General features: G+C 59.5%; 1 protein-coding gene across 2 annotated transcripts in view; it reads left to right on the top strand.

The window, feature by feature from the left end:
* GTF3C2 (general transcription factor IIIC subunit 2) overlaps positions 1-9,731 on the top strand; it is a 30,413-nt gene extending 20,682 nt beyond the window's left edge. Inside the window, exons 10-19 of one of the 2 annotated variants that reach the window (XM_075126244.1) lie at positions 1,435-1,466; positions 1,877-2,006; positions 4,942-5,073; positions 5,666-5,810; positions 6,049-6,210; positions 6,315-6,402; positions 6,753-6,881; positions 8,027-8,149; positions 8,621-8,728; positions 9,435-9,731. In XM_075126244.1, coding sequence (XP_074982345.1) covers positions 1,435-1,466; positions 1,877-2,006; positions 4,942-5,073; positions 5,666-5,810; positions 6,049-6,210; positions 6,315-6,402; positions 6,753-6,881; positions 8,027-8,149; positions 8,621-8,728; positions 9,435-9,641 — 1,256 coding nt within the window. In that variant the 3' untranslated portion in view covers positions 9,642-9,731. The remainder of the gene's footprint in view (positions 1-1,434; positions 1,467-1,876; positions 2,007-4,941; positions 5,074-5,665; positions 5,811-6,048; positions 6,211-6,314; positions 6,403-6,752; positions 6,882-8,026; positions 8,150-8,620; positions 8,729-9,434) is intronic. The other variant, XM_075126245.1, reaches the window with a different exon arrangement.
* The last annotated feature ends 3,690 nt before the right edge of the window (positions 9,732-13,421 follow it).

Genomic DNA, 13,421 nt, shown 5'->3' on the forward strand with positions numbered 1-13,421 from the left:
ACCTAGGATTGACCCTTGGGGAACACCACTAGTTACCCCTCTCCATTCTGAAAATTGACCATTTATTCCTATCCTTTGTTCCCTGTCTTTTAACCAGTTCTCAATCCATGAAAGGATCTTCCCTCTTATCCCACGACAACTTAATTTATGTAAGAGCCTTTGGTGAGGGACCTTGTCAAAGGCTTTCTGGAAATCTAAGTACACTGTGTCCACTGGATCCCTCTTGGCCACAAGTTGGTTGACCCCTTCAAAGAGCTTGAATAGATCAGTAAAACATGATCTCCCTTTACAGAAACCATGTTGACTTCTGCGCAGCAATTTATGTTCTTCTGTGTGTCTGACAATTTTGTTCTTTACTATTGTCTCAACTAATTTGTCCAGTACTGACGTTAGGCTTACTGGTCTGTAATTGCCAGGATCACCTCTAGAACCCTTCTTAAATATTGGCATTACATTTGCTATCTCCCAGTCACTGGGTGCAGAAGCTGATGTAAAGGACAGGTTACAAACCATCGTTAATAGTTCCGCAATTTCACGTTTGAGTTCTTTCAGAGCTCTTGAGTGATGCCATCTGATCCCGGTGACTTGTTACTGTTCAGTTTCTCAATTAATTCCAAAACTTCCTCTAGTGACACTTCAATCTGTGACAATTCCTCAGATTTGTCACCTACAAAAGACTGCTCAGGTTTGGGAATCTCCCTAACATCCTCAGCCGTGAAGACTGAAGCAAAGAATTCATTTAGTTTCTCTGCAATGACTCTATCATCTTTAAGTGCTCCTTTTGTATCTCGATCGTCCAGGGGCCCCCCTGGTTGTTTAGCAGGCTTCCTGCTTCTGATGTACTTGAAAAACGTTTTGTTATTACCTTTTGAGTTTTTGGCTAGCTGTTCTTCAGACTCCTTTTTGGCTTTTCTTATTATGTTTTTACATTTAATTTGTCAGTGTTTATGCTCCTTTCTATTTACCTCACTAGGATTTGACTTCCACTTTTTAAAAGATGCCTTTTTATCTCTCACTGCTTCTTTTACATGGTTGTTAAGCCACGGTGGCTCTTTTTTTTAGTTTTTTTGTTGTGTTTTTTATTTTGGGGTATACATTTAAGTTGAGGCCTCTATTATGGTGTCCTTGAAAAGTGTCCATGCAGCTTGTAGGGATTTCACTCTAGTCACTGTACCTTTTAATTTCTGTTTAACTAACCTCATTTTTTGCATAGTTCCTGCCTTGAGTTCAGGGGAGTGGACTAGATGACCTCTTGAGGTCCCTTCCATTTCTATGATTCCTCCAGCCCTCACATCCCAGGCCAACCAAGCTGCCAGGCCACAGGTCCCCAGGACAGTGTGGACCCTTAGGGACTGGGGCAGCCTCACCTAGCTCAGCTAGCCCTTGGCACAGCTCCTGCCCTTTCTGACTGTCCTGCTCTCTCCTTTCTCCTAGGTGGGCCCTTCCCAAAGCACACCATCTGCAAGGTGAGTGTCTGCTGGTGCTGGTGCGCTGGGCTCAGCCCATACCCCCGTTCCTGGCAGCCCTTCACTACCATGCTCTCCGCCCCATGGACCAGGACTGCAGGTGTAATCTGGGTTGCTAGGGGGCACCAATGCTGAGCCCCAGCAGGGGTCCTGGCCCCTGGGGAGCATGGGGCTGGGAGGTGGAATGGGAGCAGCACAGGGCTTTTCCCCCTGTGGGGGCCCAGTCTAGCAGGGGGATGGGAGTTGGGTCCCGCAGGGCCCTAGCCCTGGTGGTTGTGCAGCTCATGGTGCTGCATGACGCCCGGTTCCATGGGGCTGGTGCCATGGGTGTGGGTGCTGGCAAGGGGGCCTGGAGGGGCTGACTAGCACCAGGACTCTGCTAACCCAGACCGTGTCCTTGGCACCCACAGGTGCAGTGCATCGCCACCCTGCAGGTTGGCTCCATCCAGGCCGGGAACTCGTCTGAGTGCGGCCAGTGCTTCAGCCTCTCCTGGATGCCTTCCAAGCCCCACCAGCACCTGGCAGCCGGCTTCTACGATGGTGAGTCAGCCTCCCGCTTGGCCCTAGGACGGGCAGGGCAGGGTGCGAAAAGGCTGAGTGAGATGCCTGGCAGGGCAGGAGGATGGGCAGGCAGGTGGCAGGGTAGGCACTGGACAGGGTGGCTGGGGGCAGGGGTGGGAAGGGGACAGGGTGTGGCTGCAGGGCAGGAGTGTTACCCGCACAAAATTCTGTTACTCACACGCTCTGGGCCGCCCTCTTCCCGCCCCCCCCCCGTTCCCAGGGCTCGGGTGTCACCTCACACTCTGGGGCCCCCCCTCGCCCCGTTCCCAGGGCTTGGGTGTCACCTCACACTCTGGGGCCCCCCCTCGCCCTGTTCCCAGGGCTCGGGTGTCACCTCACACCAGGGGTGGGCAAACATCGGGTATAGAAATTGTCTGGAGGGCCGGGTAGGGAAGGATGGGGGAGGCTATGTCTCCCCAAACAGCGAGGCGTGGCCCGGCCCCCGCCCCCATTCCAGCCTCTCGGAACTCCCTCCCCCATCCAACCCTCCCTGCTCCCCACCCCTGACTGCCCCCCGGGACTCCTGCATCCTATCCAAAAGCCCCTGCTCTCTGCCCCCTGACCATCCCCCCGGGATGCCCGTCTCCTATCCAATCTCCCCTGCTCCCCGGGACCCCTGCCCCATCCAATCTCCCCTGCTCTCCACCCCCTGACCGTCCCCTTGGGGCCCCCGCACCTCCTATCCAACCCTCCCTGCTCTCCCTGCCCCACGTTACCTGTGGGGTGGGGGAAAGGGGGGGCTCAGTCCTTTCCCTGTCTGTTTCCCCTGCTCGTTTGGCAGCTCGCTCCCTGTCTGGGCTTGGCTGCTGGGGACAGGGGCCAAGCATGCTGGAGATGGAGGGGGGCCCTGGTTTGCTCTGCCCCATCCCTGGCAGCAGGGCCCAGGCCTCTTGACCACCTCCTTGCAACCCCCCCGTGCTCCTAGCCTCCCCACCCTCCTGAACTCCGTGAACTAACCCTAACCTGGTTGGGGAGGGATAGCTCAGTGGTTTGAGCATTGGCCTGCTAAACCCAGGGTTGTGAGTTCAATCCTTGAGGGGGCCATTTAGGGATCTGGGGCAAAAATTGGGGCTTGGTCCTGCTTTGAGCAGGGGGTTGGACTAGATGACCTCCTGAGGTCCCTTCCAACCTTGATATTCTATGATTCTATGAACTGTGACTGTGAGGGAGGGAGGGGAGCAGAAGGGGAGGGGCCAGGGGCTAGGCTGTGCCCCACTCACCAGGCTGCTGCTGAGCGGGGAGTTGGGCTGGCTCCTCTGCAACCCTGTCCTGACCCCGCTCCCTGGCAGGAGCTCGGGGGCCAGAGGGAAGGGTCCTGCGGGCCGGATGTGGCCCGTGGGCCGTAGTTTGCCCCTGTCTGCTTAACACTCTAGGGCACCCGCCCTCACCCCGTTCCAAGGACTCAGGTGTAACCCTCCCAAGTTTGCAGGGTCTTTTGCCAGTGAAAGAGCCTTACACAATAATATCCTACTTAACCTCTATTTATTAACAATCACCAAAAAGAGACTACACACACTATGCATACAGTGCTCACCACTCCCAATAAGACAGATGAACTTTTATTGAGGGCCACTCAAGATCAGGTCTGTCAAGGTTCTTCCCCCACTCTGAACTCTAGGGTACAGATGTGGGGACCTGCACGAAAAACCTCCTAAGCTTATCTTTACCAGCTTAGGTCAAAACTTCCCCAAGGTACAAAATATTCCACCCTTTGTCCTTGGATTGGCCGCTACCACCACCAAACTAATACTGGTTACTGGGGAAGAGCTGTTTGGACACGTCTTTCCCCCCAAAATACTTCCCAAAACCTTGCACCCCACTTCCTGGACAAGGTTTGGTAAAAAGCCTCACCAATTTGCCTAGGTGACTACAGATCCAGACCCTTGGATCTTAAGAACAATGAACAATCCTCCCAACACTTGCACCCCCCCTTTCCTGGGAAATGTTGGATAAAAAGCCTCACCAATTTGCATAGGTGACCACAGACCCAAACCCTTGGATCTGAGAACAATGAAAAAGCATTCAGTTTTCTTACAAGAAGACTTTTAATAAAAATAGAAGTAAATAGAAATAAAGAAATCCCCCCTGTAAAATCAGGATGGTAGATACCTTACAGGGTAATTAGATTCAAAACATAGAGAACCCCTCTAGGCAAAACCTTAAGTTACAAAAAAGATACACAGACAGAAATAGTTATTCTATTCAGCACAGTTCTTTTCTCAGCCATTTAAAGAAATCATAATCTAACACGTACCTAGCTAGATTACTTACTAAAAGTTCTAAGACTCCATTCCTGGTCTATCCCCGGCAAAGACAGAATATAGACAGACACACAGACCCTTTGTTTCTCTCCCTCCTCCCAGCTTTTGAAAGTATCTTGTCTCCTCATTGGTCATTTTGGTCAGGTGCCAGCAAGGTTACCTTTAGCTTCTTAACCCTTTACAGGTGAGAGGAGCTTTCCCCTGCCCAGGAGGGATTTCAAAGGGGTTTACCCTTCCCGCTATATTTATGACAAGGTCCATCTGGGGGATTCCAGTTTCTACGCGGTGTCATTGGCAGGGTGTTGAGGTCTGGCAGCTCTGATCTTGGGGCTGTGTCCTGGAGTCGGTTCCCAAAGAACTTCCTTTTGGACCCCAGTTTGTACAGTGAAACTTGAGTCCTGCTTAGCTCTACCTTCACCAATCATTTTACTAAAATTTTACTAACCAATCCTAACATTGTAACAAAATTCTCTAGCCAGTTACACCCCACCACTTTAATTTACACCTAGCAAAATTAATTACGTAACAGTCAGAAACAATCAAAGAACCAGAGATCATACATCAGACAAACAATACGGAAGTGGGGACCATACTGACAATGCAATAAAGGTGGTAGAAGCTGCTGTCACAAGCAAGCTCTCTGTGTCCTGTAGGGCAAGCCCAAGCTGAGCAGCAGGGGAACCCTTGCTTGCGCTTAGACATCCTCGCCCTCGCAAAGTCCAAGCAGCACAGAGACACCGTTTCTTCTTGTCAGGGATTTTTATCCCCTTCCCCCAGAGCTCAAGGTGAGACCAGGAGTTCTCATGCGTCTCCTTCGTGGGGCCGGGGGAGGCAGTTAACAAAGGCTTTGTTCTTGCTAGTTCACAGTGCTCAATGGGACGCCTTGGTGGACAGGATAGTGCCTTCTGTAGGAAGCCAGCATTTTCCATGAATTAATGCTGCTTTCCTGGGTGATGACTTGCACCGGTAGAGCGTTGCAATGCAAACACTTACTACCCCCTTGTCCCGTGGGGCACAGATGTCAGAAGGGAGAGGACCACAGGCAGCATTCTGCAGGCGTCTCAAAGTCTGAACACCTTGGTATAAACTTACCCCGTGTTAGCAGCACTAGTGCAGGTGAGTCGGGCAGGTTCCGGCTGTCTGTTGGTCAGCGTTCAGGTGAAGTCTCGGGGCCTGGGCATGAGCTGACACCTGGTCTGTCAGCGTCACAGCAGCAGTGCCAAGCGGATCTCTACAGAGTCATAAAGATAGTTCATAGAAATCCGACAATTCCCACAGGCCCCCTAGCCCCGATGCTTCCCCTTGGCAGGATGGGGGCTCCCGAGGTCTGTGGGCTGCCGGTGCTGGGCTCACGGGCATCTCGGTGTGTTCCCCCAGGCACCGTGGCCATCTGGAACCTGCCCACCAAGTCCCTGCTGCAGCGCGTGCGGCAGCCCGATGGCTCCCTCAAGATCTACCCCTTCAGGTGCTTCCTTGCCCACGACCATGCCGTCAGGAGCATCGAGTGGTGCAAAGTCAACAGGTGAGCAGTGGGCCGGGCAGGAGCAGCTGGTGCCTGCCAGGGAGCGGCCCAGCCTGGCTAGGGAAGGCCCTACCCCCACGGGGTTGGGGGGAAGTGTTACCTGTTGGGGAGGGCGTGAGGGCCAGGCGTCTGAGCTGGCCCTGAGGTGCTGGCTCCCAGGGGGGATGGGGAGGTGGCCCAGAGCTCTTGGGGTGTGGGGGCGCGGGGCTCTGAGCACTGCTCCTCTTCTGGCTCTCAGCAACTTTCTGGTTACGGCGGGGAATGACCGGAAGATCAAGTTCTGGGACCTGCGGCGTCTCTATGAACCCATCAACAGCATCAAGCGTTTCCTGACCACCGAGATCACCTGGCTGCTGCCCTACAATGGCGTCACTGTGGCCCAGGACAACTGTTACGCCTCGTGAGTGACCCTCCCCTGGGGCTGGGCCTGGGGGCTCCCTGCATTGCCCTGGCCCGAGCCCAGTGCTGCCTGGCCCCTGGGGTCTCACTCGCTCTCTCTTGCAGGTATGGACTGTGTGGAATCCACTATATTGACGCCGGCTACCTGGGCTTCAAGGCCTACTTCGTGGCCCCTCGCAAGGGGACTGTGTGGGTAAGAGCTGGTGGCGAGAGGGTTCAGGGTCCCTGGGTGCTTGGAGCCAGCTGTGCCCCGTAGCCCTTGGGGGGCTGCCGGCTCCTGCACTCTGCTGGGTGTGGCTCTCGGGGACACGCTGTGCTGCCTGGAGCAGGGCCCCTGGCTCCCACGTCCCCCACTCGGTTCTGAGCCTGCGGCGGGGTGGAGCCGGGACCCCGCTGCCCGCGGGGTTTCCCGTTCCCCTTTCCTGGCCAGCTAGGGACAGCCCAGGCCCTGCCACATGGGCACCCCTCTGACTTGGCAGCTGGGGCCCCTCTGTCTCGGAGCAGGGCTTGCACTGAGAGCTTTGCTCCCGTCTCCCTCGGTAGAGCATCTCCAGCTCCGACTGGCTGAACGCTGTGGCGGCCGGGGACATCACTGGGGAGCTGCTGGCCGCAGTGCTGCCCGACCTGGCCATGAACCCGCTCAACATCAAGCGGCCCTCGGAGCGCAGATTTGTAAGTGTCTCTCTCCTTGAGGGAGCAGCCCAGTGGGCTGAGGGCATGGCTCTGGGTGAATTGCATGTGAGGGCGGGCGGGGGCCATGGGGCTCAAGGGCTGAACTGGGTGGGGGGACTGGAGAGTTGGGTGGGCAAGTGGCTTGACAGAATGGGGTCGTGGGGCTTGTGGACAAGTGGTTTGGCAGGATGGGTCCATGGGGCTGGAGGCAGTGGGATGGAGGGGATGTGGGGGTGAGCGGCTGGGAGGACCATGGGGCTGGAGGCAGTAGTGCATGAGGGGCTATGGGGCACAAGGCAAGTACAGGACTATGTTCCTGTCCACCTCAGCCATGGCAGCCCAGGATGCCCCCACAGCCCTGGGAGCAAGGGGCCCATGGGAGCCGTGTGTTCGGGCAGGGCTGGGTGCAGGGGTGTGCTCGGGCCGCGCTGCGGGGGCCTGAGTGAATAAAGGGGCCAGACGTGTTAATGTGACCTGGTCCCCGTCCAGCCCTGACCTGGGGGGAACAAGGTATCCAGAGGCCTCGGCCTGGGGTGTCCGTGGCCCCACCCATAACGACCTCTGACTAAGGAACAGCTGGCAGGCCCCAGCGACAAGGAAACCTTCCTAGGGCTTTAATTGAACCACTCTCTCCTGGCCCCTGGAGAGGCTGGGAAGGGAAAGCTCCTGGTAAGACAGTCCCTTGGCTGGTCTCAGAGCCAGAGCTGCCCAGGTGTGGGGCCAGGGTTCAACTTGTGGGGTGGCAATGTCCTCTTGGCCCCTTTCTGCTTCCCTGGTCAGGAACCTCTCAGGATCAGGACGAGGGCCCGGGGGGCAGCAAGGACAGCGCCGCTCTCTCTGCCATTCCTACAGCTGTTTTGGATCCCCACGGCTCTTCCTTCGCCAGCCCCCCAGCGGTGGGGGGAGCAGCCCATCCCCTCATTACTGTGCCCCGTGTTGTTACCTTCCAGTGCCCCAGCTCTGTCAGCATCGTCCCTGGCCCTTGGTTTGGCCCCGCTCAGCGCCCGCAGCCGAGGCACGGACCGGAGTCACAGGGCCCCATTGTCACCCCAGACCGGGCTCCCATGGGGGACAGCCTGCCCCAGCCAAGTCCCTGGGGGTGGGAGCAGCATGGCCCTGCCCTCAGGACGTGTCTCCTCCCCCAGCCCATCTACAAAGCAGATCTGGTGCCCTGCAGCTCTGCGGGAGGCGAGGAGCCAAGGCCGAAGACCCGGACCTACAGCGAGATGACGAAGGATCACTGCCTCCGCTTCCAGGACACAGACCTGGTACCGGCGCCAGCGGGACAACCGGGGAGCCCCTTTGTCTCCCCCCTCCTGTGTGTGTGGGGAGCTCTCTGCTCCCCTCACCCCTCCTGTGTGTGGGGGGCTCTCTGTGCAGACGGGGAAGCTGGGGCGAGCAGGCCCCTGGCCGAGTTGTGAGCGGAATCCAGCTCTGTTGAGTGCCAGTCCAGAGCACTACCCACAAGGCCGCATGGCCTATAGACCCCCCCCAACCCCTCCCAGCCCATGGGCCTGCTGGGGCTGTGCGGGCTGGCTGGGTGCCCCACAGTGCTCCGAGCTGTGGGTCTCTCATGCCAAGTGGACTGTGAGAGCTCAGGCCACTGTGTTCATGGCTAGCTGGGGCCCAAGAGCTGGGGGAGTGGCTGCACCCATTGGCAGACACCCGCCCTGGCCCCAGTTTGCCCTTCCCAGGGGCCCAGTTTCAGTGTCCTGCTCACTCTGTACCCTGCCCCCCAGCGCAGCTTCCAAAACTTCTTCAGCCGGGAGCCCACGCGCAGGATGCACGAGCAGGAGGTGAAGGCCGAGCTGAGCCTGGACCGCATGCAGCTGGAGTCCATCCACAAGGTGAGCGCTGGCCTGCAGCCCTGTGCTGGGAAGCCTGGCCGCCCCTGCCCCCCGCCATGCCAAGGAAGCCCGGCTCCCCCGCTGGTCTCCCTTCACCCCCGCTGTGCTGGAGCGGCCCAGCCCCCCACCTGTACCCCTTCACCCCACCATGCCAGTCCCAGCAGGATCTCCATGTGCTCTCCCTGCACTGGCTCCTACAGCCTCACGGCGGGGGGAGTGCTGGGGGATGGGACTGGACCCCAGGGCACTTGGGGGCAGGATCCCCCTGGGCTGCAGCAGGAGCCCATTGCAGGATGCTGGGCTAGCCCTTGCCACCCGCTGCCTGCCCTCCCTCCTCTCAGAGCCTGTCCGCAGTACTGAGGTGGAGATGAAGAGCATGTGGGGCAGGGGCTGGGAAGGGGGCAGGAGACCTGAAGCCTCGGCGTTGTTGAGCCCCCCGCAGCGCAGGGGCCCAGGACACGCTGCAGTGGCATCACTGGGGGCAGCCCGCGGGAGGGCCGTGCAGCAGGTCTGTCTGTCTCATAGGGCGGGGGGCAGCCTCGAGGCCCCGTGAGCAGCCCAAAGGAGGAGCTGCGACCCCTTGTTCTGGTCAGACGAGTGCTGCTCAGACCTGCTGCTGCGGCAGCTGGTGACGCCCCCCCCCCGGCCCCCATCCCTCTGAGCTCCGCCCCCTCGCAGGCCCCTCCTGATTCTCCTCTCCCGGCAGGTTCGCTTCAGCCCCAACCTGGACTCTCACGGCTGGCTGGTGTCGGGTGGCCAGTCGGGCATCGTGCGGGCTCACTGCCTGGTGGGGCTCACCTCCCCTGTGGGCCACAAGCTGCTCCAGGAGTGCCGAGCCCAGTTCAGCGCCATGTACAGGGACAGGCCGGAGAGCCCCAGCTCCGCCGAGCACAGCCTCCTGCAGGAACAGTAGCCACCCGGCCGCCCGGCCGGAGTCCTGGCCCGGATGCTCCATGCCGCAGCGCCTCCCGGGGGGTCCCCAGGCCTGGGGGGAGATGCCCAGCAGCCCAGCCAGGGTCCCGCCTCCAGCCGCTCAGGCTCGGGACCGGTTCAGTGCATCATGTGGCCTGCCAGCTCCCAGCCCATCTGTCCCCCGCGGGATGGGCTGAGAGCCATGGGCGGCATGCTGGCCGGCCGGCCGGGCAATCACTGTGGATAGCCCCTTCGGCTGTCCGCTTGACCCAGCTTGTGAGCTGGGGTGGGTGGACCTGTGCAGGGGCCTCTCACCCAACTGGGGGCGGGGGGGGTGATGCTCTGCAGCGGCTCCTCACCCAGCCTGGGGGGGAGGGGGGTGCTGATGCTCTGTGCAGGGGCCCCTCCCCCAGGCGATGCTGTGTGTGTGTAGCGTTGTGGTTTTGTGCCTGTTGCTGTCTGGTCGTGTGCCTGGCTCCCAGCGTCCGGCTTCAGGCCCCTCCTGCCGACCTGGGCGCGGGGTGCTGTGGGCACCGCGTGGGGAGGCTGCAGAGCAGCTGTTGGGCCGGGCCCAGGCTGTACGGGCAGCACCTCGCACCCAAGCCAGGAGCCAAGAACTCGCTCACATTGAGCCTCTGTGATCTTAACTGTTCAATAAAGTGTTTGTTTTTTAAAGGGTCTGTGTGGTTTCCTTCTCCTTGGGGCAGGAGGGACGGGGGATGGGTGGGGCGCTGCGAGGGGCTGGTAGGGAGCAGTGGGGGGGGCATTAGATGTGGGGGCCGGATGGGGCTGGTAGAGAGCAGGTGGGGGGCATGGTGTAGGCAGGACGCTGGGCGGGTCTGGTAGGGAGTAGGTGGGGGGCACAGGGTGGGGGGCACTGGATGGGGCTGGTAGGGAGCAGTGGCGGGGGAACTGGGCAGGTAGGGTACTGGGTGGGCAGGGCTGGTAGGGAGCAGGCAGGGGGTACCGGTTGGGGTTGGTAGGGAGGTGGTGGGGGGACACAAGGTGGGTGGGGCGCCATGTGGGGCTGGTAGAGACCAGGTGAGGGGCACCAGATGGGGCTGGTAGGGAGGAGGCGGGGTGGGACGCTGTGTGGGGCCGGTGGGGAGCAGGCAGGTGGTGGGCACAGCTCCATGTGGGGCTGGTGGGGAGCAGGTGAGAGAGTGCCATGTGGGGCTGGTGGGAGGGTGCAGTGTGAGGCTGGCGGGGAGCAGTGGTGGCCAGCACATTCAGGGTCTGACTTGCGATCGGGTGATGGCGGAAAAGTCCCCTGGCTTGCACATGGTGGCGGTGGGGCCCAGGGACGGGCAGGAGTCTGCCCTGGTGCCCCAGGTCTGGTCAGTGCCCCACTGCAGGAGGCCCTTGTCCTTGCTTCAGCCCCTGATTCGAGGCTCCGGCTCAGCCCCAGGGCAGGGGGTCGTGGCCCGCCTGGCCCCGGCTCGTGTTGGCTACTGGCCTGGCGGTGTCTGTTCCCAGCGGAGATCCCCTGCCCCACAGCTGGGCCCCACTTGCTGCCTTGTCCTCTGAAAGGCCAGTTGCCTGGTCCGCCAGCGAAGGGCAATGCTGGGGGCCCCCGGCTCTCCGTCACAGAGCCGGGCCGACTGGCTGGCACAGGGCAGGTTGTGACCCACCCCGCTAGGCACATGAGCCCCCTACCCCCCCACCCCATCCTGGGCTGCGTGTAGCCAGCGCAGCCCACAAACAGCAGCGAAGACCATGGGGGGCTTGTCTGAGGGCGACCGTTTATTGGAGTCCTTGGTGGTGTCTCCTCGGCCTTACAGTTTGGACCCCGGTTTCCTCACCCCAGACAGGCACAGACAGACCCACAGACAGACACGGACGCACGGCATGGGGTGACGGACACCAACACCCCCCGCGGGGCGACACTGACCAAGCCGTGACATGGGCTGGGGCAGCGCGGCAGGGGGCTCGGCAGTACCTTGGTGGGGGGGGCGTGCGAAGCAAAGCGGGGGCGTGCAGGGGGCAGGGGGGCCCTGAGCCAGCCCCCTCCCTGGCTTGTTCAGGGAACCACAACTGCTGCCATCACAGCAGCCGAGGGGGGTTCCTGGCTTGGGCCTGTTGGCCCCTCCTAGGGCAGGGCAGCGCCCGGCACTTTCTGGGATCCCAGGCCAGAAGGGTCCATTGTCCTCTCGTCTGAGCCCCTGCATCTCGCAGGCCCGGGACCTGCCCCAGGGCCGCGCTCTTAGAAGAACATCCCCTCTGGAGTGAAAAAATCCACCAAGACCCTGGAGAAATGGTTCCCATGGGTAATTCCCCCGCACCATTCAACATTTACATCTTCTCTCCAGTCTGTGTCTCGCTTCAGCTTCCAGCCCTGGCCCCGTTCCACCTCCTTGGCTAGACTAGGAGCCGGTTGTTAAATATTTGTTCCCCATGTTGGCACTTCCAGCCTGGGCTCAAATCATCCCTTCACCTTCTCTTTGCTGGAGTCTATCATTATCGGGCAGGTTTTCTAATCCTTTAATCATTCTCCTGGGTCTTCTCTGACCCCTCTCCAGTTGATCAACCTCCTTCCAGAACTGTGGGCACCAGACCTGGACGAGGGATCCCAGCAGTGGTCGCACCGATACCAGATACAAAGAGAAAGTAACCACAACTTCTACTCGAAATTCCTCTGCTTGTGCACCCCAGGGTCACATTAGCTTTTTTGGCCACAGCATTGCACTGGCAGCTCATGTTACAATGTAAGAACGGCCAGACTGGGTCAGAGCAAAGGTCCATCTGGCCCCGTGTCCTGTCTGCCGACAGTGGCCAGTGCCAGGTGCCCCAGAGGGAACAAACAGAACAGGGAATCGCCCATGATCCACCCCGTCGCCCATTCCCAGCTCCTGGCAAGCAGGTCTAGGGACGCCCCAAACATGGCGTAGTGACCCTGACCATCTTGGCTGATGGATCTGTCCTCCAGGAATATATCTAATTCCTTTCACAACATCCCCTGGCAAGGAGTTCCACAGGTTCGTTGTGTGTTGTGTGAAAAAATACTGCCTTTTGTTTGTTTTCAACCTGCTGCCTAGTAATGTCATTGGGCGACCCCTAGTTCTTGGGTTATGAGGAGTCAATCACACGTCCTTTTCTACTTTCCCCACGCCTGCCGTGGTTTTAATGACCTCTATCGTCTCCCCCTTTGTCGTCTCTTTTCCACACTGAACGGTCCCAGTCTTAATCTCTCCTCAGACCCAGCCTGCTCCATGCCCCTCACCGTTGTTGTTGCCCGTCTCTGTGCTGGTCTCGGTTGTAACACAGTCTGTCCCTCTTGAGCTGGGCCACCAGAACTGCACACGGAGCTCCCGGTGCGGGCGTCCCATGGATTTATCCAGAGGCATCATGGTATTTTCTGACTTCTCCATCCCTCTCCTGATGGTCCCCAGCAGCGTTGGCTTTTTTCGAGGGCTGCTGCCATGGTGTTGGCCAGGTGCCAGTCCCACAACTCTGCCGCCTGCTTTGGATGGAACGAGAGCGCTCTGGGCCAAAGGGGCCCGAGCGGGGCCCACACAAGGCCTCACTCCTGGCCGGTGGCTGTGGCTCAGCCTGCAGCAGGTGGGATGCGGGGGGCTGGGCTTTGCCTGCCCAGCTGCTTCCCTGGCCTGGGCACTGCCAGCAGGAATCCAGCTTCCTTGTCCACTTCTCCTCCCCACCAGCATGGGGGCCACACCCCCTCTTGGGTCACGCCCCATTCTCTGCAGCCCCGTAAGGTGTAAGGAAACTTCTGCGTGGGTCTGTCCTGCTCCCCACAGAGCTCAAGGGGGGCTGGCGGTTGCTG

Source organism: Caretta caretta, chromosome 3 (genome assembly GCF_965140235.1).
Source record: "Caretta caretta isolate rCarCar2 chromosome 3, rCarCar1.hap1, whole genome shotgun sequence".
In the NCBI taxonomy this organism is placed as follows: Eukaryota; Metazoa; Chordata; order Testudines; family Cheloniidae; genus Caretta; species Caretta caretta.